Source organism: Artibeus jamaicensis, unplaced genomic scaffold, assembly GCF_021234435.1.
Source record: "Artibeus jamaicensis isolate MK-2021 breed Jamaican fruit bat unplaced genomic scaffold, CSHL_Jam_final scaffold_804, whole genome shotgun sequence".
NCBI lineage: Eukaryota > Metazoa > Chordata > Mammalia > Chiroptera > Phyllostomidae > Artibeus > Artibeus jamaicensis.
In genome coordinates, this window is record NW_026522055.1 from 1,028,808 (window position 1) to 1,052,894 (window position 24,087).

The 24,087-nt window shown below is 59.5% G+C and overlaps 2 protein-coding genes across 3 annotated transcripts; one reads left to right on the forward strand and one right to left on the reverse strand.

Moving 5' to 3' along the window:
* Window positions 1-3,867: 3,867 nt before the first annotated feature.
* Window positions 3,868-7,716, reverse strand: RRAS (RAS related). Its single transcript, XM_037140894.2, has 6 exons — window positions 7,508-7,716; window positions 5,551-5,638; window positions 5,341-5,443; window positions 5,147-5,255; window positions 4,289-4,407; window positions 3,868-4,213 (listed from the first exon to the last, which is right to left on the reverse strand). The coding sequence occupies exons 1-6, from the start codon at window positions 7,658-7,660 to the stop codon at window positions 4,129-4,131; spliced, it is 657 nt and encodes a 218-aa protein (XP_036996789.1). The 5' UTR covers window positions 7,661-7,716; the 3' UTR covers window positions 3,868-4,128.
* Window positions 7,717-9,400: 1,684 nt separating this feature from the next.
* Window positions 9,401-23,712, forward strand: SCAF1 (SR-related CTD associated factor 1). 2 transcript variants are annotated; one of them, XM_037140890.2, is made up of 11 exons: window positions 9,401-10,248; window positions 12,065-12,178; window positions 12,405-12,462; window positions 13,200-13,294; window positions 13,581-13,681; window positions 13,770-13,885; window positions 16,687-19,482; window positions 20,120-20,202; window positions 20,421-20,639; window positions 22,843-22,971; window positions 23,284-23,712. In XM_037140890.2, the coding sequence occupies exons 2-11, from the start codon at window positions 12,071-12,073 to the stop codon at window positions 23,473-23,475; spliced, it is 3,897 nt and encodes a 1,298-aa protein (XP_036996785.2). In that variant the 5' UTR covers window positions 9,401-10,248; window positions 12,065-12,070; the 3' UTR covers window positions 23,476-23,712. The 2 variants fall into 2 exon arrangements, with proteins under 2 accessions (XP_036996785.2, XP_036996788.2); XM_037140893.2 differs by lacking the exons at window positions 9,401-10,248; window positions 12,065-12,178; window positions 12,405-12,462 and having other exon boundaries at window positions 13,555-13,681.
* The last annotated feature ends 375 nt before the right edge of the window (window positions 23,713-24,087 follow it).

Genomic DNA, 24,087 nt, shown 5'->3' on the forward strand with positions numbered 1-24,087 from the left:
TTGGGAGCCGATTAGCTGGATGGGACCGCCCTGGGGTCTGTCACGAGTGTGGCAGTCGTCAGGGATTTGACTGGAGTGTCAGTATCTAAGTTTTGGGGTTTTTTAAAAGATTTTATCTATGTTTTAGATAGGGAGGGAGAGAGGGAGATAGACAACAATGTGTGGTTGCCTCTCGAGCGCCCCCTGCCAAGGATCTGGCCCATAATCTAGGCGTGTGCCCTGAATGGGTATCGAACCAGTGACCCTTTGATTCTCAGGCCAGCACTCAACCCACGGAGCCACACCAGCAAGGGCTTTTTATTTATTGCTTCTAGAGAAAGAGATTAACTGATGTGAAAGAGAAACGTGGATTGGTTCCCTCATACATGTCCTGAACCGGATCGAACCTGTGACCCCTTGGTCTATGGGCCAATGCTCCAACTGAGCCCCACTGGCCAGGGTGATGCATTTTTAAGCCAATACAGGCAGTGACGGGTGTCAGGAGCTGCCCAGCTTTCCCTTGGCTCCCTAATGTAGAGTTGGGAGGGGTCTCTGTGTCCTTAAGCCCTGAAACTACAAGGTCACCAGTGGGCTTGGCAGGTCAGTGGCTGGCGTGCATGGGTGAGGCTGGATTCTATACTCCTCACGGTGACCCAGGACTGCTCGGGAGGTAGACTTAGGGTCTGCATGAGAACCCACTTTTCATGAGACTGGGAGGATTCTAATGCACACTCAAGGTCAAGGAGCAGTGCCCTAGAACAAGAACCTAAAGCCTGGAGTCCCCCGGCACTATTCTAGAACCCAGCCCATAAAGCAGCGAGCAAGCCATTGTAGAACCTGGGTGCTGGCCGTCAGAGATGGATTTCCTGGTGTCCTAGGACCCTAGTATCAGCATTGAGGGCAGCTGGGCTGGGCTGGTCAGTGGGTAGAGACCCCGCGAGATTTAAGGCTACGTCATCAGCATCCTAGACCCCCGGGAGAAATTGATGGAGAACCCCCACTGTTCTAGAATCCTGGGTATTGTCTAGACCACCACCACACTATTGACTGTAGAGCCCTGGTGGTACAGAATGGCTAGTAACATTGGAGAACCATAGTGGGAGAGTCAGTGGTGGACTGGACTTTCGAGTCATCTTCATTAAGAGCATTCTCTTGAGAGTGGCCCGTTGGGAGTATAGGCTCAGAGAGAGTGGCACATTCAAGGTCCTGGATTGGATGTCAAATTGGGACCAAAGTGTCCATGATCAGCATTGTCCCCAGTCAGAGCTCTGGGATTGAAAGTGGATGGGGAGGTCAGAAGGGGAAGCAGTCTGCTTGCCTCCGTTATTCAGCTGCCCTGACTGAATCCCAGCTCTAGCAAGTTGAAGAATAGTTTCACACCCTCAGCCTTGTCATCTGTAAAATTGACTTTATTAAATATTTTATAATATTCGAAGGGAGGGGGGAGAAACATCAATGTGTAGTTGTCTCTCACACGCCCCTTATTGGGACCTGGCCCGCAACCCAGGCATGTGTCCTGACTGGGAATTGAGCTGGTGACCCTTTGGTTCACAGGCCAGCACTCAGTCCACTGAGCCACACCTGCCAGGGCTGTAAAATTGACTTTCTGTCAAGATGAAGGAAACGTATTTGAAGCATTTGGCACTGCCCGGCGCTTGGCTTCTGCTACCCATAGCAGGAGACTTGAAGAGGTGTGTCGGGTGTGCAAGAGATGGGTTGAGAGACAGGTTGACAAAGATGAGTAGACAGAGGGGACATCAGAACCCAGAGAGACAATCATTGACGGGGCTCGCCAGGCTCCAGGGGAGGGCAGGGATCAGAGAGGCTCACGGGCACACACACGTGCCTCGGGCGATGCCAACTAGGTCATCCCAGGCTCCTTGCTCTGGTCTGATGAGCTTTGGAATGGTGGTGCCTGTGAACCTTCCAAAAATGGCCTGCCAGTTGTCGTGTGGGTTTGCATGTGTCTTTTTCTGGGGCAAATGGTAGCTTTCATCAGCTTCTCCAAGTGCCTCCAGAAGCAGGATGTCCTGGCCAAGAACTTGGCTCTGTTAGTCATTGCAGAAAGAACTCTCAAACCTTGTGTTCAGGGAGTGCCTCACCCCTGGTTGGCCCTTTCGGTGGAGGCTTCAGATCTTGTCTGGGAGCCACTAGAAACATCCCCCTTGGGTCCCCTCCCTGGCCCGCAGAGGTGGGTCTCTGGTGGGCGGAGGCCCTGTGGGGAGGTACAATACATCTGAGCCACGCTTATTCCCAGGGCGGAAGGCTGAACTCAGGCCAAGGATTCTGTGATAATGAAACCCGGAAAGGGATATTCAGTTAATCATTGTTCTCATCTGGAATACAGAGGGACATTCATGGTTCTGGGGCAGGAGAACACTGGGGCCTCGGTCATGGAGACTGAGCACTTAGTAAGTTTCAGACACTGTGTCCATCCCGGGCGCACGTTGGCCCCTCAAGGCCCCTTGCCCTGGGAAGTGGCTCTGTGGTCGTCCACGTTTCACAGGTGAGAAGACAGAGGTGCTTGGCTGAGTTGGCAGAGCTTGTCTTGAACCCAGGCAGTCTGCTGCCAGGGCCCATGGTCAACCCGAGGTCCAGGAAGTGGGCCCTGGGTGGGTGTGAGGGGAACATGTGGGGGCTGAGATTCTGCAGACAATTATTTACTTATTTCCTTACCCTTAGAGAGAGGGGAAGAGAGGGAGAGCAACATCAATCAATGTGTGGTTGCCTCTCACGCACCCCCGCTGGGGACCTGGCGCACAACCCAGGCATGTGCCCTGACTGGGAATTGAACCAGCGACCCTTTCCTGTGCAGGCTGGAGCTCAGTCCACTGAGCCACACCAGCCAGGGCTTTGTGGACATTTAGATGTGGGGGTAGGGGCAGCAGATCATTGGCTGGTGACAATCAGGTGGAGGTCAAAGTTCCAGAGCCCCGCAGCATCTGGAATACAGAGGGACATTCTGGGTTGAGGTTTCTAGCTCGGTATGTTGAGCGGGTGTGGGGTTCAGTTGCGCTCGAGAGACAGACTTGGGAGGGGGGTGAGCGGTGGTCTCCAGTTCTGGCTCCAGCCTTCCAGCTCAGCAACCAGAGCATAGGATCCGGGGTTCTGGGTCAAGTGGGGAGGAACCCAAGTCTTCCAGACTGAATGGTGTTGACAACTTCTTCACCCCACACCTCAGCCCCTCCCAGGAGAGAGGCTCTGATGGGTGTGTCCGCACCGGCCGAGGTTGGATTCAGGGTGGAGACTCGGACGTCAGCCCAACTGGGAACTTTCTGGAACTGAGAACTTGCCAGCTGGCTGCTCAGACACCCTTCAGTCCACCTGTCTCTTTCTCCTGCGGCCAAAAGGCCTTTCAAAATACATACTGGAGGTGGGAGGCAGACAGGACAGGGTTTGTCGAAGTTGCTGCCTGTTTCCAAGGCCTGGAAACTTCTAGAGCACAACTGCCCGCTCGTCCTTGGTGTGGTGGTGGGTACAGGTCAGCCCTGGCCATCCAGGTCACTTCTAGCCACATGTGAACAGTGAATTCCTGAAACAGTGGCCAGTGTGACCGAGTGTCCCATTTTGTCACTGTATTTAAACAGTCACCATTGCTTCTGGCTACCCTATTGAACCGTGCAGTTTTTAGAATGTAACAGAAAAAAAAATCTCTTTCACATATCAAACCTCATCCCAACAAATGCCCACTCAGACTGAAAAGGGTGGGATGGCCCTGTTGAAGGGTAAGCGGGGGCCGTGGGGGGCAGGGTCCAGACACCTAGCTCCCCTTGTGGTCTGTGGCCCTTGTCCTACAAAACAAAGGATTCTGGGTGGGTGCAGGCTTCAGCGTGTGTACTGAGTTCACCAACCTCCCCTAGCCCTTTTCCCTTTCACAAAAGCACTTCCTGACATTGGCAGTGACCTTTATTTCTCTGGGACAGGATTATATACAGCAGTGACCCGGATGCCCGGGAGCCCCTCACCCCCAGCAGGGGCTCAGGTGGGGGAAGGCGGCGTTGGCAGAAGGCACACAGTGGCACTGGCCCTCAGGCCAGGAATTATGGGTGGGGGTGTAGTGTATCCTAGGAGACCCAGGTGGGGAAACTGAGGCCTGGCAGGGGCAGCTGGTCCCTAGAACTTGTGCTGGTAGTTCCTCCGATGTCCGGGCTACAGGAGGACGCAGGGGCAGCCCCGGTCCTTCTTCCTGGGGGCACTGGGCGGGCTGGGCGGGAGCTCTTGTTCCTGGTACTTCCTGTGGGAAGAGGCTGGTGAGTTTGGGCCCCAGGGGTTGGGGACCAGAGTGACAGGAAGGGGGGGGTCCACTCACCGGACAGCCCGCACCAGCTGCTCGAAGGCCTCGTCCACATTGAGACGCAGTTTGGCCGAGGCCTCGAAGTACGCCACGTGGTGGGAGGCACTGAAGGCCAAGGCTTCAGATCGGGGCACCTGTGTGTGTGTGGGGGGCACAGTGAGGAGCCAGGGTGGGTCTCAGTAGGAGGGGGCAGAAAGAAGACACACTGTGTGCTGGAGTGGGGGCTTACACACAGTGGGATTTCAAGTGGAGAGGGAAAGCTACAGAGATCTCAGTGGGAGATGCCCAAGGGACTCAGTGCCATCTAAGGAGCCAGGGCAGGGCAGGTGGCACAGAGGTTTGCCCTCCTGAGGGAACTTCTGTGGCAGAGACGTCGGGGGTGTTCCCGCAGAGGCCTGAGTCAAACGCCCAGGGCTGGAAACCCCCCCAAAGGCTTCCTCTCAAAGATGTGTTTTGTATCCGCACAGTCTGCGTGTGAAGTAGAGAGAAGTGGCCAGTACAGAGAAAGGCAAGAGACCGTGATGGGCCTCCGGCGTCAGGTGGAAGAGTCGCGTTTTTTGTTCCCTAGGGGCAACGTGGAGCCGCGGAAGGCCGGGAGAAGGGGAGGGGCTCCGAGTGGGAGGTGCACTTGGAAGCGGGAAAGAGGTGGCTGCAGCGGCAGGGGTCCGGGTGGGAACAAGAAGCAGGGACGGAGCCCTTTTCCCATCCAGCCTCCTGTGTTGGGAACGCCTGTGGGCAATGCCGGGGACTCAGACGGTCCGACTCAGGGGCCACACATCTAGTGAGCTCAGAGCAATGGAGGAAGCAGAACGCCGAGGCGAGGGGAGGCTGAGCTGGAGTCCCCGTGGGGAGCAGGGGCGGAGGGTCCCAAACCTGGCGCTGCGTCTCCAGATCTGCCTTGTTCCCGACCAATACAATGGGGAAGTCGTCGCGGTCCTTGACTCGGAGGATCTGCGTGAAGAGCTTGCCCACCTCATTGAAACTGCAGAGGAAGCCAGAAGGGTGAGGTCCAGCTGCTTAGCCCGGGTCCCCTCTGCTCCATCACCTCCCTGCTTCCTCCCTCTCACCTCTGCCGATCATTAATGGCAAACACCAGCAGGAAACCGTGCCCGGCACGCATATACTGCTCCCTCATGGCGCCAAACTCCTCCTGGCCTGCAGTGTCCAGGACTGCAGGGAGAGGGAGAGAGTTACCATGTGGATGAGTCTCCCGCTGGCCATCCCCACGTGCCCTCAGCCCTGCTACAGCCCTCCCATCCACTCTCTGCCTCCCTTACTGTCCAGCCTGGCGGGGACGCCATCCACCGAGCAGATCTTTGTGTAGGAGTCTTCGATGGTGGGGTCATAGTCAGACACGAAGTAGGACTAGTGGGGTGCGGAGAGGACACTGTTACTCTGCTGCCCAAGCACAGATGGCGTGTAGTCTGTTCCTGGGGCCTGCCTTTCTCTGCCCCCTTCTCTTTGGCTCCCCCTGCCCTCCCACCCTGTCTCGCCTCTGAGGCTCTCCTGGATCTCTCTCTCTCTCTCTCTCTCTTTCTGGTATAAAGTACATCTCCCACATCGTGAGATCACCTCCTGGCTGTGCAGCATTGAACAAATCACTTCCCCTCTCAGAACCTCAGTTTCCTCATTTAGAAAGCGAAGATAAAAATAGCCCTCCATTGAATCCAGTGTTCCTGAGATTCAGGGAGAATCCATTTAACACATCATCTGGACATAGTAAGTGCTCAGTTATTGGGAGCCGACTTGTCCAGAGTATCTGTCTATGTGTATCTCTCCCTCCTCCTCTTTTCCTTCCTTTTTTTCCCCTCCTCCTCCTCACACTCCTCCTCCTCACACTCCTCCTCCTCCTCCTCCTCCTGGGCAGCTTTTAGTGTCTCCTCCCAGGGGAAGGTCCGGGTTCCAATCCAACTGCGGAGAAACTGCCCCTCCCGCAGGCTGGGCCCCTCCCTTCCTGCCTGGGTCCTGCCTGTCTCTAGCTGGGCCTTTGACCGCTTTGGGTCTGCCCCTGGGGCAAGGGGCCCCGGGCTGGGGAGCTTGTCTTTACTCGGGCAGGGGCTCTCCAGCAGGTGCTGGCTGGGGTCTCTTGAGGAGCCTGGGGCCCAGGGGCCTTTGCAGTATCATCTCAGGAGCAGACACCTTTCTAGGGTTTCTCTGAGGCGGGCACATTTCCCTTTGGGAGTGTGATGGACGTTTCCTAGGCAGGGGTGCATTTTCAACAGAGAAGGGGTGATCTGGAAGCTGGGGGTCTCAGGGCTTCTCATCTCGTCTGCTAGGGGAGGTGTTTCGTGAGGGCTTGTCCTGGAGAGAGGGTGTAGGGACCAGGCCTTGCAGGGGGAGATTAGGGGGTGTCTTCAGCACACCACTGCAGAAGCTCAGGGGTGAGAACTGGGGAAACGCCCCAAGGTAATTTGAGCGCATGAGGGAGGTTTGTCATAGGATATAGGTGAGTGTCTAGAGTCTTAGACACTCTGACACTCATTTATGGGGCCAAAGACACTCCCCAGGAGTAGGTGTTTCTGGGGTGTCAAGAATCTGGGGGGTTTTTCTATGGAGACAATTAGGGGCTAGCCAAGGTTTCTGAGAGGGGCTCATGGGGGCAGAGTGGAAAAGTCAACATGGAGGAGTGTTGGTTTTTCTTAGGGGAGAGTGGAGGTCTGGGTCTGGTGGGATGGAGGAGCCCCAGGACTTGGGGTCCTAGAGCTCTCTGGAATGACCAAGGATCTTGTGGAACTCGGATCTGACAGGCCTCAGGGGCAGAGTCTGAGCATAATTTCTAGATTCTAGGGGAGGTCCCTGAAGGGGCTAAGCATACAGTCTGGGGGCATCTCAAGGGGTTTGGTTACAGGCAGTCTCCCAGTTAGGCTGAGTAGCACAGAGGGAAAGCTGGGGTCTAGGATTTGGGGGACATGGGGCTCAGGGTGAGGGGGAATGGCATCTCTAGGGGTGGGGGCATAGGAGAGGGTTTAGGGTCTGACCGGGTGACTCATGGATTTAAAGTGCCTCCAGAGGTGCTCCGGGTCAGGTCAGCAGGGATGGGGGGTCTTGGGTCTTGGGGACAGGGACACAAAGTGTGAGTATAGGAGGGTCACATTCTGAGAGGAATTTTTAAGATTAGAGGGCCTCATAGGAGGGCTTCAGTGATGGATCGAGGTGAAATTGGGGTCTCAAGGATCCTCCCACGGGCTAAGTTCTGGGTCCCAGGGACACCCGCCCGGGTGAGGGGCCCACTACCTGGATGAACTGGATGGTCAGCGCACTCTTCCCCACGCCGCCGCCGCCCACGACCACCAGCTTGTGTGTCTCGCTGGGTGGGGGGTCCCCGGGTCCCGGTCCCCCGCCCCGGGGCCGCCCCCGCCCGGTCCCGGACGCCGCCCCGCTGCTCATGTCGCGTCCGCTGCTGCCGCCGCCGCTACCGCCTGGGGGGGAGCAGGGCGGGGCCTAGGGGGCGGGCCACGCTAATAAGCCTACTGCATAATTATGAGCTCCAGCCAGATAGACGCGAATCTCGGTACACTTAAGGAGGAGGTAAGGCCAGGGAAAAGGAGGAGCTATGCTAACAAGGGCTGGAGAACTAGGTTCGCTGAGAAGGGGAATTCCAAAGAGGCGGGGATATGCTAATGAGAAAACTGCTTACCCAGAGCAGCGCCATGCGCTCTGGGCTGTCGGGCCTCTTGGGGGCGGGGCTATGCTAATAAAAGTTCTTATTCTTTCGGCACACGGGTGGGAAATATTGTCCCGGGCGGGGCTATGCAAATGAAAGCCCTGTGATGCAGTTTCTCAAGTACCCTCCCTGGAGGCCTTGTTCTAGTAGGCGGAGCTCGCCGGCTCGCGCGTGGCCGTATATAGGCGCGCTCCGAGGAAAGAGCAGGTCTTGAAGGGGAAGCTCCACCTCCGTCCTGTGATCGCAGCCAAACTCCCGACCCGGGCGCCTGGGCTGGATGTCAGAGTCTCCACCCGCTGAGGGACCCAGGCTTCCGGTTCCCTCTGTCCCAACCAAGCGGAAGACAGACTGGGAGGGGAGTTGGAGGCCCTAGAGGAGGACAGCCGAGTAACGGGGCTGGGAGGGGCCGTGAGATCACTGCATTCCTAATCCGTGAGACAGTTCTCCCAAGCCGGGACGCCTGGGTCATGGATGGCCTAGAGCCAGGATTTCTGGGTCTTTGAAGGAGGAGAAAGCTGAGGGCCCAGACTCCTGGGTCTGTAGGAGAGAGTGGGGCTGGAGGCTTGGATTCCTGTATCTCAGCAAGGAAGGGATCTGGGCGTCCTTGTCATTAGGACTACCCATGTTGTGTAAACAGGAAGCTGAGGGCCCAGACTCTTGGTTCCAAGGATTGGATGCGCTGGGGCCCCAAGTTCTTGATCCCGAGGGAATTGGGGTGGGGAACCGAACACTTGCGTTTGTGTAAGGTACGAGCCTGAAACCAGAATGCTTTGAGGAAAGGCCTGAGGGCTCGATTCCTGGATCTGAGGGAGAGGAGGCCTCGGACCCCTAAGTCCCAAGAAGGAGGGAAATGGGAGACTCTTCGGCTGAGAGGAATAAAATTTTGGATTTTTCTATCCTAAATAAGGAGGCAGTAGGGCTGGCTTTCATGGTTCTAAATTTGGAGGGGTCTGGGCGATCGGGATTCTGGGCTCCTTAGAATGTGGGCGGGCCAACTCGCAAGCAATTCAGCTTTTTTTTTTCATATTGCCCACTCCACAGAACTACAATTCCCTTGCATCTGACCCGCTGAGTGCTTTTTACGTTACTTCCTGTTCCTCAGCTCTTTCCGCGCGCGCGCAGGGTATTGTGGGACTTCATCGCGGACTACCGCAACCCCGCCCACTTCACCTCTCACCCCTTGCTGTCGCCGCGTGACGGAGGCGACGCGCGGACTACCTATCCCGGCGTGCGTCGCGCGCATCCCTGCCCAGGTGCCCCGTTGGATGTCGGGAAACTGAGTCCAGCGCCTTCCCACCAACCTTCAAGGCACCGTGCACGGGACTTGAAGTCCCGACGAGCTCGGCGGTGCCTTAGCTCCGCCCCTCTCCTCCCCCTGCTCGCGAACCTCCCCAGTCGGCCCCGCCCCGCGCCGGGGCCGGAGCCGCAGCCCGAGCGGCGGGGTAAGATGGCGGCGGTGGTTCGGGCCGCGGGGCTCGGGCCTATTGGGGTGGGCGGGGCGGAGTCGGGTCGCTAGTATCCCTGTGGTCCTCTCCACACTCCGCGGGGTCTGAAGGACTTAGTGGGGTGGCCTCCAGCCCGGCAGCGGCGGCGGAGCCTGACGCCGAGCGGGGACCTTCTCAAGGCCCCGGGACGCGTCTGTGGGTGCCGGGGGCATCCACGGGGCGTCCCCATGATAACTGGGGACGCCCACAGGGCCTGGACCGAGACTGGCGCCAGCCCTCCATCATATAGCCGCCTTGGGCCATTTCTGTAGACACTGTTGATCGTCTTTATGGACTGAACGGAGGCTAGGGTCTGATCAGAGGGTTCTGGGGCCATCTTGAGATCTTGAGACATGTCCCAGGGGTGAAGGAGGTCTGCAAGAGCTGAGGAGTATCTGCTGAGCCATCTGTAGCTCTGGGGTATGTCGGTTGGGGCTGGGAAGTGTCTGCATGGGCTGACCTGAGGATGCCACTCACCGACATGGGTCTGGGGCCATTTAGCAAGCCTGAAAGAACTGTTCCTGGATTAGGAAGTCGTTTAGGGGTGGGATGTACCCACGAAGGGAGGGAATCGAATACTGAGATGTGCCGAAAGGCCTGGATGGGTCTCCAACGTCTGGGGAGAGTCTAATCTGACTGACAGAAGGCTGGGGGCAGTTAGAAGGACCTGGAACCATCTCGGTGGCTTTGAGTGTGCCTGCAAGAGTGCGGTCTCTGTGCCTGGAGCAAATGCAAATGCCTTTTGGGGCCAGATAATCAGATGGAGAATAAAACAAAGGAGAGTATTGGAAAATTTGCGGAGCGCAATTGTACTTGCGCTTTAGAAGGTAATTCAAATGCAAAATGTCTTTAAAAGTCTGCCTTGTCCTGGGGTTCTAATTTGTTAGAATTAGTCCACTAGTCTGGGAAAGTCAGTGGGACCACCTAGACATGTCGTGCAGTGCTTTTCAAACTCTTTTGACCTTGATCTACAGGAAGAAACACTTTTCATTGAGATCCAGTAGCTACACATAATTCACTACTACTCATGTCTCATTACTATTTCTACTTACTACTTGGGATGTACCGTGAAGACATTTTTTCTTTTGTGTTCGATTCACTTTTTTATAACAAGCTATTTGTGAAGCACTCTACTGCTGTTCATGGGAATCGCTCACTGATCTAGAAGGACCTAGCAATGTCTGGGGAGCCTTCTCAAGTCAAAAACATCTAAGTCAGGAGTCCTTGCTGTGTGTATCTGCAGAGCTTGGGGCGTGTCTGAAGGGACAAGGGAGCATGTTCATACCCACAGAGGGTCTGGGGTCTGCGTGTCTGTAGTCAGCAGATCTCCATTAAGCTTTCGCTATATGACAGTCACTGTAGCTTGTGCTTTCACAGGGAGGTGTTGGAGAGCAGTTCCAGGGCTGGGAACTGTCCCTAGGTCCTTATCAGGGTGGGTGTCAATGGGAGTTAGGGAAGGAGCCTGAGACTCTTAGCCCAGGGGCTGCACAGGGGAGCCTTGGCAAAGCTTGAAAACCCAGTAGGAAGGAGATCTGGACAGAGGTCTTGGCAGATGTGCAGCGGGAGAAGGGGAGAAGACATGTGGAGGAAACCTGGGCCCTCAAGGCTAGTAATAACGATAATTATTGTTACCCTGTGTTGTGTACTGGGTTGAGCGAACTCCGTGGCAGAAGTGTCTCCTTTCAGTTCCCATCGCTCCTATCCGAGGGAGATTCTCCGATCGTGCCACATAGAGATAAGCACCCTGCACTGGGGATGAGGGGTTTGAGGCTTTCTAGGAATTTCCAGACCGAGTATTATTTCAGAGCAGCAGATTGGACAGTTGGAGGCTGAAATATCCCTCTTTCCTCTGGCCCTAACGAAGACGACTGCCAGTCTGAAAGACGATCTTTTAAATTTAGTATAATCTAAGTATCTGCAACATTGCAGAGGTTTCAGCCGTGCGTGCATGCAGTGGGCAGATGGGCCACAGGCGATGTCCCCATGGGGTCAGGTGGACAGCATGCCTTTCTGAAATTAGTCTTTTCATTTCACAAGTGGCGCACAGGTTTTGTAAGGCACACGATCACAGTTCTACCCCGTGTTACGTGTATAAGTAGCCTCAGAAGCGTGATGCTGTAGGAAGTCGCGTTATGCTTGAGGCATACCCTGCATTCTGGCACAGACCTCCTTTTGGGAAAGTTGTACTGCGGGAGACCCTGGAGCACGTGGTTTGAAACCACAGCTCAACAGAAAGAGTCTTGGCATTGGGTTGGATCCCACGAGGGTGGGCTCTGAGGTCATAAGTTGAGCTGTGGGGAGAGCTGTGGGAACTGGGGAGTGAGGTGTTGAAATTGAAGGCTGGGATGGCTTCCCTTGCACAGAGGAGGCAGCTGAAGTTCAGGCAAGGGCAGAGAATCGCCCTACTCCCTCTGGGGTCTGCCCTGGACCTGGTGCCCACCCGAGGCCTGGGGTGAGGTTGGGGAGAGGAGGGATCCTGGAGAGAATGCCGACCGAGGCAGTGCTGGAGGCCCTTGAGGTCTTCATGACCATTTTTTTGTTTATATCCCTGCCCCGAGCACACATGCACCCCCCCCCCCACCAGCCCCTCGCCTGCTGGCCTGCAGGTCTGCACTACACAAACTCTCACCCCCCAACCTCCAGGTGACCATGGAGGAAGAAGATGAGTCTCGAGGGAAGACAGAGGAGTCGGGTGAGGATCGGGCCGATGGGCCGCCGGACCGAGACCCCACGCTTTCTCCTACTGCCTCCATTCTGGTGAGGCTGCCAGCCACCTGGGGCCAAAGGAGGGGGAGGGGGCCGAGGGGCTGGATTCCACTCAGACCCTGGTGGGAGGAGGGGCTGCAGGCCTAGACCTTTGACCCCTGGTGGTAAGGTGTCTAGAACGCCCATCTCCCAGGAGCAGAGCTTGTGACTCTTTTGCAAGAGTCCCCCGACTGCTACCCTTTCTTTGCACGCCACTAACCCACCATCTTTTCTGTAGCGGGCCATTCAGCAGGCTATGGGAAGTTCCCTGCAGGGAGATCTGGCAAATGATAAAGGTATGTTGGCTTCTGGGTCCTCTTAGCTCGTAGCTCCCTGTCCCATCTCTGTGTTCTCCATCCCAGTTTCATTCGCATACTTTTCTGAAGTCTCCTGGGTGCCACCCTTGTGCCCACACGGGAGCTAAAGATGGGTCGAACCCCCGTGGCTGCCTTGCAGGGGGTCCCAGTCTCGTGGAGGGGAGGCAGTCACAGCGCAGAAGTAGCCAGTGGTGCCCTGGGAGGGGCAAGGTGGCCCAGCTAAGCTGACATGGGGGAGACAGGGCCCAGGAAGGCTTCCCAGAGGGGGTGACAGGTGAACTGGGTCTCTGAGACCACACCAGAATTGTCTGGTGGAAAAGAAAGCCCCCAGTAGAGGCGACGGCAGGCGCACAGCACGGGGCACCATGCTGGACTGGGCTGTGGTCCCTGCTGGCTGGCAGGTGGGGGTGCGTGGAGGGGCAGCAGAGGTCCATGGGGATGGGGCCACGGCCCGGCTCCAATGCCGAGCTCACCTGTCTGGATTTCACCCTGAGGGCAGCTGGGAGGACAAATGGGGGAGAGAGTTGGAGCCGCAGAAGGATGTTGGGAAAATCCTTCTGGGACCTAAGTTGGGAGGTGGTGGATGGAGGCTGGGAGAGCAGGTAGGAGCGTGGTGTCCTTGTCAGGAGGGAGGACGCGCTTCTCTTTCCTTCACCCCATGAGATCTCTGTGTCTAGTACCCTGTCCCCAAACTGCCGCGCACAATCTCTCTGCAGATGGCTCTCAGTGTCATGGATCGAGATGGAGGCGCTGCCGGAGCCCCCGGTCAGAGGCCCGTTCCCAGGACTCAGGGGGAGCTGACACAGCTGCTGTGAGTAAGGAGGGGGCGGGGGGAGACTGGCGCTGGGCCTGCATCCCGGCGATGGGGAGACAGGGTTGGGAACTCCGGGCTCCTGGGTCTGGGGTGCTGACTGGGGCAGCGTCTGGGGACAGGCCTTGGGCCCTGGAGGCATCAGGATGAGGGAATTGGTCGACTCCCTTCATTTCTGGGGGGGTCTCAGTTGTCTGGGTTCTTGAGAGGTAGGAACTGGGAAAATGGAGCTCGCGGGTCCTCACGCGATCGGGGGTCAGGGCGGAGCCTCTCCTCCCTGTTCCAGGTGTCGGACATGGCCGCAGACAGCTTCCTGGCGGGCTTGGTGAGCATCCTGGATCCCCCAGACACCTGGGTTCCCAGCCACCTGGACCTGCGGCCCGGCGAGTGAGTAGTCGGGCAGCCGGGGTAAGAGGGGCCTCGGCGTGGGAGCTGGGAGCACCCCTAAGGCCCACTCACCCCTTCTGTCTTGCAGAAGCGAGGACATGCTGGAGCTGGTGGCCGAGGTCCGCGTCGGGGACAGGGGTCCGATCCCTCTGCTGGTGCCCAGCCTGCTGCCGCGTCTCAGGGCCTGGAGGACGGGCAAGACGGGTATGTGTGGCCAGGGAGCCAGGGAAGAGCTGGGCCGGTTCCCGGCCTCAGCTCTGTGGGAGTCAGCTCTCCTCGGAAGCGAGAGTTGTGACGATCACATCAGTTAGAGGGAGTCACTGTTTTAATCTCTCCTTACCTGTTCCGTTGTAGTAAGGGCTGACGCACACAGATGTGCATGAGGTGAATCCTGAAATTTCAACATGGTGGCCACCACGTGGGAGCAGTCAGCACGTGGGAGGCCCTTGGTACCCAGGGTTCTGCAGTCACTGTAAATGCCTGGGGTCCTGTCTCCCCTGGGGCGGGGCCTGGGAGGAGCATCTCCACCTTCTAGAACAGCGCTCCCCAATCTTTCAGGCACTAGGGACTGGTTTCGTGGAAGACACTTTTTCCAGGGACTGGGGTGGAGCCGGTGGGGAGGGGACAGGTGGTGGAGCTCAGCCAGTAATGCTTGCCAGCTCCTCACCTCCTGCCTTGCAGCCCGGTTCCTGACAGGCCCCCGGGGTTGGGGACCCCCGTTGCAGAGGACAAAGCGCTGAGAGACGGGAATTGCGTGCTCATGGTGGCGCACAGTTGTTTAGCGGTGGTGGCCCTGAGCCCCGGAGGAGCTCGGGTGCGATTGAGTGTAAAGCCCAGGTTGTTGACTTTTCTGATCTGCGCCTGCCCAAGCGGAAGCCCTCGCCCCTCCCCCACACGTGCAGCGGTGGGCCTGGGCCCAGCGGCATTGGGCGGAGGCGCTCAGATTGGGGCCTGAGGCAGAATCGCCGCCAGGAGGCCTTGTTGCACAGGTTGCTGGGCCCCGCCCTCAGGGTTTCTGATTCAGGTATCTCGGTGGGGCCGGGTTGCGTTTCTGACCAGTGCCCTGGTGATGCGGTTTTGCTGCTGTCCCCCAGGACCCCAGTGAGTCCCCGAATTCAAACTTCCTGTTCTCCTGGCCGGACCTGTTTGGGGAGGGCAGAGAGGAAGGCGCAGATCTAACAGTAGATCAACTACAAGGCCCTGTGGCTCTCACCATCCCGGGCCAGTTCACTGGTTCCTTGTCCTTGTTTACAGTGGCAGTTTGACCTGTCCCTCAGGCTCAGGGAACATGGTGCCGAGGGCCACTCCACTCTTAGGGGTGCAAATAAGTAATTCCATCTCTTTTAAAATTAGGAGCCATAGAGGCTAAATAAGCAAGGGGATGGGACAATGTTCCAATAAAACTTTACTTGCAAAAACAGATGGTGGGCCGGACTTGGCCCCTGGGCCTTAAGTGGTATTAGATGTGAGTACAACCCACTAGTTGGTTGTTTCATCTTCATCTTGAAAATAGTAACTTACAAAGAAAGAAAAAAACCTCATTCTTCTTTATCTTAAGTAAAAATTATAAAAAGTAGATGCCTTGTGCTTCCAGATTGCTCCTGTCTTTAGACTGTTTCCTGTACGTTACTCAGGTCGTGGTGATAGTAACCAGGGTCCCAGGCGCTCGCTCACACCCACCAAGTCCTCGCGATGCCAGGTGCCGTCTGGTTCCTTCTGCACAGTGCTCCCGGGGCCCTCGTCCCTGTGAGGTCTGGTTGCCCGCATCGTCGTCGCCCCCACACACCCTCCCCGCTTTATTTTCCTCCAGAGCTCTCAGCAGCAGGCGGACTCTGCGCTTGGCACGTTGATATTTCTCTCCCCACTCGAACGTGAGCTCCTGGAAGGCAGGACTTTTTGTCTGTTCTGTTCACCATTCTATTCCTGGCACCTAGAGCAGCACCTGGCACAGATAGGTGATGGATAAAACTGTGTTGAACAGATGCACGCAACCCCGCTTCATAGATGAGGAAACTGAGGCAGACAGAGGCCGAGCAACTTGCCCAGGGTCAGGTCACGAGGGAGGGCCAGAGCCCGGGATGCTCATCAGGAGGTGGCTCTGGGGCTGCCCTTGCAGCCCTGCGCTTCCCTGCCTCTGTCCCCACAACTCTGCTGGTGTCCTTGCCGAGGGGGATCCGTGCAGTGACATGTGGTTGACAGGGGCCTCTGGACTCTGGTATGTGTCCGAGTCCCGGCCTGGACACCTGCCCAAGGTGCAGGACTGTGGCCCCGAGACTTGTGCTTAGAAAGCAGGGTCTCAGGACTACAGACAAGGTGACCCGGACAGCACGATGGTCCATAGGAAGGAGGGGACTCTGGTGGTCCCCGTCACCAATCAGGATTGTCTCAGAGTCCTGAGCAGATGTAACCCCTTGTGTGGCACTTGGACAGCCCGCATCTCACAGTGGGGACTCGGCCGCCAGGGCTCCCTCGCCCCGCCCCTTCCCGGCTCTGTGGCGGGAGCTTCACCTCTTCAGGCTCCCGTTATTCCCGCTGTAAACGGGATAATCTCTTGCAAGAGCTGCTGGCTCAGCAGGCCTTAGCTCGGCTGCGCAGGTGGTCCAAGGTGTGAGCCCCGCTCTCCCGCACCCTCAGCGGTCAGGGTGGGCGTGGGCTGCAGCCAGCGTTCATCCCAGGGTGTGGGAGTGCAGGCCGGGCCCGCCGACTGGGTGGGCACCCTGACTCCTCTCCACTCTCTGTGTCCTTGGGAAAGCTGCTGCAGCTCTCCGTGCCTCAGTTTCCTCCTGGGAACCTCGGGTCACAGCGTCTGTGGTGTGGCGTTGTCAGGGACGTCCTCTCTTTTGACACGTGGGGCACTGGGGGCAGTGCCTGCAGGTGCCGTGCGTGCTGAGTAGGGGGGCACGGGGCATACGTGGACGGTGCCGGAGGCCCCCAGCTCCCTCTGCAGGGGTCGGGGAGGAGGGGCGCGCAGCTGACCGCAGCTCTGTCTCCCTGTTCCTTTGCAGTTTCTCCTCAGTCTCACTCTTCTCGACCCACCTGTGCCCGCCACCTCCTCACCTTGGGCACTGGAGATGGGGGCCCTGCCCCACCCCCTGCCCCCTCCTCTGCGTCCTCCTCTCCTTCCCCTTCCCCCTCATCATCCTCCCCTTCCCCTCCTCCTCCCCCACCACCTCCAGCCCCCCCGGCCCCACCCGCCCCCCGATTTGACATCTATGACCCCTTCCACCCCACCGACGAGGCCTATTCCCCACCACCTGCTCCGGAACAAAAGTACGACCCCTTTGAGCCGACTGGCTCCAACCCCAGTTCATCAGCCGGGACCCCCTCCCCTGAGGAGGAAGAGGAGGAGGAGGAGGAAGAGGAGGAGGAAGAGGAGGAGGAAGGCCTGTCCCAGAGCATCAGCCGCATCTCTGAGACCCTGGCGGGCATCTATGACGACAATAGCCTAAGCCAGGACTTCCCAGGTGATGAGAGCCCTCCCCCGGACTCCCAGCCCCCGCAGTCCACCGTGGCCGCTGGCACGCCGCCACAGGCGGACTCCACCCGGGTGGACGGCGCCACCCGCCGGCGTGTCTTCGTGGTGGGGACCGAGGCGGAGGCCTGTCGGGAAGGCAAGGTCTCCGTGGAGGTGGTGACGGCAAGTGGAGTGGCCCTGCCGCCCCCCTTACTGCTGCCTGGTGACTCGGAAATTGAGGAGGGGGAGATCGTGCAGCCTGAGGAGGAGCCAAGGGTGGCGCTGTCCCTCTTCCGGGCCAGCGGCCGGGCTGCCCGCCCGCCTCCCGCGGCCCAAGCCACCCCCACGACCCAGCCCCCACCCCCACCACCTGTGCCCCGAGCCCCCGAGGGCGATGACTTCTTGTCTCTGCACGCGGAGTCGGATGGCGAGGGCGCCCTGCAGGTGGACCTGGGCGAGCCGGCCCCCGCGCCGCCCCCCACCGATGCGCGCTGGGGCGGCCTGGACCTGCGACGCAAGATCCTGACCCAGCGGCGGGAGCGGTACCGCCAGCGCTCCCCCTCCCCGGCCGCCCCCGCCCCAGCCGGCCCACCAGCCCGCAAGAAATCACGGAGGGAGCGCAAGCGCAGCGGCGAGGCCAAGGAGGCCACCTCTTCCTCGTCGGGCGCGCCACCCGCCCAGCCGGCCCCAGCCTCCCCCTGGGACTCCAAGAAGCACCGCTCCCGGGACCGCAAGCCGGGGTCCCACGCCTCGTCGTCCACCCGCCGCCGCTCTCGCTCCCGCTCAGCCCGCCGCCGCTCACGCAGCCCTGACCGCCGCCGTGGTGGCAGCCGCAGGTCCAGGTCTCGGGAGAAGCGGCGCCGGAGACGGCGCTCTGCCTCCCCGCCCCCGGCCACCTCCTCGTCATCGTCCTCCCGGCGCGAGCGGCACCGAGGCAAGCACCGGGAAGGGGGCAGCAGCAAGAAGAAGAAGAAGCGGTCCCGGTCCAGGGGCGAGAAGCGGTCAGGGGACAGCGAGAAAGCCCTGGTGCCGGCCCAGCCGCCCTCCGGTTCCACCTCCCTGGGCGGGGAGCGAGACAGCCGCCGCCGGGGGGCTGTGCCGCCCTCCATCCAGGACCTCACGGACCACGACCTTTTCGCCATCAAGCGGACCATCACCGTGGGCCGGCCGGACAAGTCCGACCCGCGAGGCCCCTCGCCAGCCCCCGCTTCGTCGCCCAAGCGCGAGGTCCTCTACGACTCGGAGGGACTGAGCGCCGAGGAGCGGGGTGGCAAGAGCGGCGAGAAGGACAGGCGCCGCTCTGGGGCCGCTGCTGCCGCCTCCTCCCGGGAGAAGGGGTCTCGGAGGAAGACGCTGGACGGGGGGGACCGGGACAGGGACAGAGATAGGGACAGGGACAGGTCATCCAAGAAGGTCCGGCCCCCCAAGGAGTCGGCACCCTCCTCAGGGCCCCCACCCAAGCCACCGGTCAGCAGCGGCTCTGGCTCATCGTCGTCGTCCTCATCCTCGTCCTCCCGGAAGGTGAAGCTGCAGTCCAAGGTGGCGGTGCTGATCCGGGAGGGCGTCAGCAGCACCACCCCGGCCAAGGAGGCTGCGTCGGCCGGCCTGGGCTCCATTGGAGTCAAGTTCAGCCGAGACCGGGAGAGCCGCTCCCCCTTCCTCAAGCCGGAGGAGCGGGCCCCAGCCGAGGTGGCCAAAGCAGCTCCGGGCAGTACCAAGCCCAAAAAGACCAAGGTTAAGACCAAGGCTGGGGCCAAGAAAGCCAAGGGGACCAAGGGAAAGACCAAGCCATCCAAGACCAGGAAAAAGCTCCGCAGTGGGGGCAGCAGCGGGGGCAGCGGTGGCCCTGGAGCACTGAAGAAGTCCAAGGCAGACAGTTGCAGTCAGGCGGCGGGGGCCAAGGGGGCCGAGGAGACTTCCTGGTCTGGGGAAGAGCGGGCAGCCAAGGTCCCCAGCACCCCTCCCCCCAAGGCAGCCCCTCCGCCCCCTGCCCTCACGCCAGACTCGCAGACTGTGGACAGCAGCTGCAAGACCCCTGAGGTCTCCTTCTTGCCCGAAGAGGCTGCTGAGGAGACTGGGGGACGAGGTGTGGTCGAGGAGGAGGAGGAGGAAGAAGAGGAGGAAGAGGAGGAGGAGGAGGAAGAAGAGCAGCAGCCTGCCACCACCACGGCCACCAGCACGGCTGCGGCCGCCCCGAGCACTGCCCCTAGTGCAGGGTCCACCGCCGGGGACTCGGGGGCAGAGGACGGGCCAGCGGCCCGTGTCTCCCAGCTGCCCACGCTGCCCCCACCCATGCCCTGGAACCTGCCCGCTGGTGTGGACTGCACCACCAGTGGCGTCCTGGCCTGTGAGTGTCCCCTGCGGGGGGTTGGCCAGGGCAGTCTGAGGCGGGCACAAAGGATCAGGGAAGAAGAGGGCACAGACATAGAGGCGTAGAGGTGTTTTGGGAAGGGTGGGGTTGCAGCCACCTGGGCCACAGGCACCCAGGTGGGCGCAGGCTGGTCTGGCTCTGTCCAGACGGCTTCCAGGTCTTTGGGAGCGGTGGTGAGAGGCCAGTGCAGCCCAGGCTGGCGGAGCGGAGCGTGGCCTGGGGCAGACTTGGTGGTGGGGCCAGAAAGACTGAGGGGAGCAGGCAACAGTGTCCCCTAGGGGATGGTAGCAGCTTTTGCCAGGACACAGAGGTGGGAGAGGGCCTGGGACTGTCTCCAGGGCTCAGGAGAGAGGATCTCACTTGTGTCAACACTTTGTCGCTGAGTGACCCCGGCCATAGCACCCCCAACATGCACAGCCTTTAGTCCCCGGAACACAGTGGGTATGGGGTGGTTCTTTCAGTGGCCGAGACCCACTTTCCTTAGTTCTGAGCCTGCGGCCTTCAGGCCTGGCCAGGGGCACAGGGCGGGAGACGGCAGCGTGCGGAGAGGGGAGGTTCACAGTCTCCTCTGCCAACCCCGCTGTCCCTGTCCTGGCCTCTCTGTCTCCCGCAGTGACTGCACTTCTCTTCAAGATGGAAGAAGCCAACCTGGCAAGCCGAGCAAAGGCCCAGGAGCTGATCCAGGCCACCAACCAGGTGTGCTCCCCGGGGCAGGGGTCCGCACGGCCCCTTCTCTTGTCCCATGCTTTGGGGTAGGAGGAGAAATAGCTCCCAGCAGACCTTGGGGCAAGGTATTGGTCCAAATTGGAGCTTATGGCCCTTGGGAGCGTTGGGAAACCAAGGTGGAGTAATAGGGGTGCCCGTTCCCTCTTCCCCTCCACCTCCCCCCGGTCACCCTCCAACCTCTTCCGCAGATCCTCAGCCACCGAAAGCCACCCTCCGGTCTGGGGGTGACACCGGCTCCCGTGCCCACCTCGCTGGGTCTGCCCCCGGGCCCCTCCAGCTACCTGCTCCCGGGCAGCCTTCCCCTGGGGGGCTGCGGCTCCACCCCTCCCACCCCCACTGGGCTGGCCGCAGCGTCGGACAAGAGAGAGGGCAGCAGCAGCTCCGAGGGTCGAGGAGACACAGACAAGGTGAGCCGGACCGGGGAGGTGGCTTGATGGTGACGGTTTTGCAGCAACAGGAGCAGAGGGAGAACAGTAGAGACTGACGCCAGCAGGCGGGGCCTTGAAGCTGCAGTTGCTACTTGGTAGGGAACTGCACTTCCACTGCCAAGGTCAAGCAGGTTCTCAAGAAGTCGTTTTCTGTATGTGTTACAATGTACTGGTGTAACGTACGCATATACGTGGGGGAGGGGGGAGGTGGAGATACGGCAGGCCCTGCCCCCTTCAGCCTACCCCTTGGGTGTCCGCACCCATCCCTCCCTCCCCTCCTGTGTGAGGGGAAGGGTGGCTGACCAGAGTCAAGCATTTCCTAGACGGAGGGAGGAGGAGTGGACGCTGGGCACATCCAAACAGGAGTCTATTCCATTGCATCAGGCTCCTGGGCCTCAGCCTGTTACCTTCTCGGTCAGGTCAGGACGGGGCGTTGCCTACCCTTACGTACGTCCCATGCGGTGCCAGAGGGAAGAAGGCAAGACAAACCCCGTAAAAAGCCCCACAGGAGAGATGGGCAGGGAGGGGCACGGCTCTGATGGTGCCTGGTGAAGGCAGGTGTGCAGGGCAGGGACAGTGCGGACCCTGCAACCAGCAGTGGGACCCTCGGTCTGTCTGGGTGAGGCCGCCTTGCTCCGTCCTCCACCTGTTGACCCTCTTGCCACATCTGAGCTGCCCATGGGGAATAGCCCCCTTTCTCTGCAGAGACCTGCTTCCTGCTGGGTCTGGGGGCCCCAGGCGCCCTCCAGGGTGGCCGGCAGTTCTCCCAGCAGTGGCGCTGCCTGGATGGCCTGGGAGGCCAGTGGACCGTTGGTGTCCTTGCCATCTGGTCTGAGATGTTGGCCCTGAAGTCTGCAGTGTCCTTCCCTCGCCGGGCCTCGGGTTACTTTGTTTTTTAAGATTTTATTTTATGATTTTACTTATTTTTAGAGAGAGGGGAAGGAAGGTAGAAAGAGGGAGAGAAACATCAATGTGTGGTTGCCTCTCACACTCCCCCTACTGGGCATCTGGCCTGCAACCCAGGCATGTGCCCTGACTGGGAATTGAACTGGTGACCCTTTGGTTCACGATCCACTGAGCCACAGCAAACAGGGCTAAAGATTTTGTTTTTTAGATTTTACTTGTTTATCTTAAGAGAGGAAAGGAAGGAGAGAGCGAGAGAAATATCGATGTATGGTTGCCTCTCTTGTGTCCCCTACAGGGAACTGGCCTGCAACCGAGGCATGTGCCCTGACTGGGAATCAAACTGCAATCCTTTGGTTTGCAGCCCCGCGCTCAAAGGGCTAAAATTTTTATTTTATTTTTTTTTTAGAGAGAGGAAGCAGGGGAGAAAGAAAGAGAGAAACATCCCTCCTGTTAGAGCTGTCCCCTCTGCTGGCTTTCGCAGAGACCTCACTGGAGGTTGAGGCAGGGTTCAGGGGTCTCTCAGCTGCTCCCTATCCTGTCCCCATGTCTGTCGCCGTCAGAACAGCCATGGCTTCCCTAGACTGCTCCTCACTGTGGCCTTCTTGTGCGTCACCTCGCCCTCCCCACAGGCACTGTCTGCAGATTACCAGTGAACGGCGGAGGGATCTGGTCCCTCACCCGGGCTCTCGGTGGGAGGACCAGGCTTCTAGCACAAACATGCCAGCTTGACAGCCTGAACCCCGAACTCTGAACTGTCAGCTTGCCTCCCAGCCCCACCCCATGCTCCTAGCCAGTCCGAGACCCCCAGGTCCCCTCACCCCACTGTCCACTCAGGAGCCAGGACAGCGTCACGAATCCCGTGCTGGGTCTTATCACCACCCCTCCGAAAAGCTTGGCGGTGCTTTCCTGCCGTCCGAATAAGTCTTGTAGAATCTGGTTACCACGGTCGTAACCGCCTGGCGAAGGTGTAGTCTCCCCGCCGGACTGTGGACTCTGTAAGGGCACAGAACGCATGTGTCCTGGTTGTGGCCACCTGGCATGGCCGGTGTCCAGCCTAGAGGACATGCTCGGTGACATTCAGCGGCCCAGGCCTGGCGGTGGTCCGAGTAGCCACAGCGTGGGACGTGCAGGCAGACCTGAAGTGGGACTTCCACCTGCGGGACTAGCGGGAGGGTCAAGGAAGCTGAGCCGGCAGGCTGGTGAGCGGGGGCCGGGGTTCCTGGGGAACTCACCCGGCCCCTGCTGTGCCCTCCCCCACCCTGTCACCCCCACGCAGTACCTGAAGAAGTTGCACACGCAGGAGCGGGCGGTAGAGGAGGTGAAGCTGGCCATCAAGCCGTACTATCAGAAGAAGGACATCACCAAGGACGAGTACAAGGACATCCTGAGGAAGGCTGTCCACAAGGTGGGCCCGGAGGGGGGCAGAGGCACAGGGGCCGGTGCAGGACACACCACACTGGAGAGACGGATGTGTGCAGACAGATGTGCAGAGACGGGGCCCCGGGGGTCGGCGGGTCGGCCTGCAGGGCGTGTGTGGGGGGGTGATGAGATCTCCTGCGGCCCACCTGGGCCTGTTTTGCACGGGCATCCGGGAGTAAGGAGGGACGTCGGCCTGGACGTTGGGGAAGCGCCTCCCCCCCTAGTCCCATGCTGTGCTCAGCGGTCCAGGTGGATGGGTCCCAGGGGCTGGCGGTGACCGCAGCTGCCCCCCCCCCAGATCTGCCACAGCAAAAGCGGGGAGATCAACCCAGTGAAGGTGAGCAACTTGGTGCGGGCCTACGTCCAACGCTACCGCTACTTCCGCAAGCACGGCCGCAAGCCTGGGGACCCCCCGGGGCCTCCACGGCCGCCCAAGGAGCCAGGGCCCCCTGACAAGGGTGGCCCGGGCCTGCCCCTGCCCCCTCTCTGAGACTCCCAGCCCCTACTTCCTCCTCCGCCTCTTTGGAATTCTGGACATATTTATGGCTCCGCCTCCCCGTGTCCCTCCCCCGTCAGTGGGAAGATGGGGGAGGGGGGCTGTGGGGAGAGAGCCCCCTGCCCAGCCCCGTGCCCACACCCCTTGTCTCCACGCCTGGCCCCGTCGCCCCTGCCCTCCTCCATGTCCCCCCCCAATTTCATTAAAGATTTCATGAAATGTTTTCCCCGATCCCCATGATTTTAGCTCTTTCTTTTCAGAGACAGATTTGAGAAAGGGTTGGGGAGGGACACACAGGAGGCTTGGCTCACGTGTGAGGGGAGTTAGCGGGGAGACCAAACTGTGTGCCTCGGCCAAGTGCATTCTCTTCTCTGGGCCTGTTTCCTCATCTGTGATTTCATTTGTTGTTTTTGCTGTTTTGTTAAGATTGCATTTATTTATTTTTAAAGACAGGGAAGAGGAGGGAGAAAGAGGGAAACATCAATAAGTCGTTGACTCTCATGCGCCCCCTACTGGGGACCTGACCCACAACGCAGGTATGCGCCCTGACCGGGAATCAAGCCGGCAACCCTTGGGTTCGCAGGCTGGCACTCAGTCTACTGAGCC

Coding starts and splice junctions, on each gene's coding strand:
- RRAS (XM_037140894.2), bottom strand. CDS start 7,660: ATGAGCAGCGGGGCGGCGTCCGGGACCGGGCGGGGGCGGCCCCGGGGC. Junction 5,256..5,340: donor GCCATTAATGATCGGCAGAG/GTGAGAGGGAGG, acceptor CTTCCTCTGCAG/TTTCAATGAGGTGGGCAAGC. Junction 4,214..4,288: donor CAGCTGGTGCGGGCTGTCCG/GTGAGTGGACCC, acceptor CTCTTCCCACAG/GAAGTACCAGGAACAAGAGC.
- SCAF1 (XM_037140890.2), top strand. CDS start 12,071: ATGGAGGAAGAAGATGAGTCTCGAGGGAAGACAGAGGAGTCGGGTGAG. Junction 12,463..13,199: donor AGATCTGGCAAATGATAAAG/GTATGTTGGCTT, acceptor ATCTCTCTGCAG/ATGGCTCTCAGTGTCATGGA. Junction 13,886..16,686: donor CTGGAGGACGGGCAAGACGG/GTATGTGTGGCC, acceptor GTTCCTTTGCAG/TTTCTCCTCAGTCTCACTCT.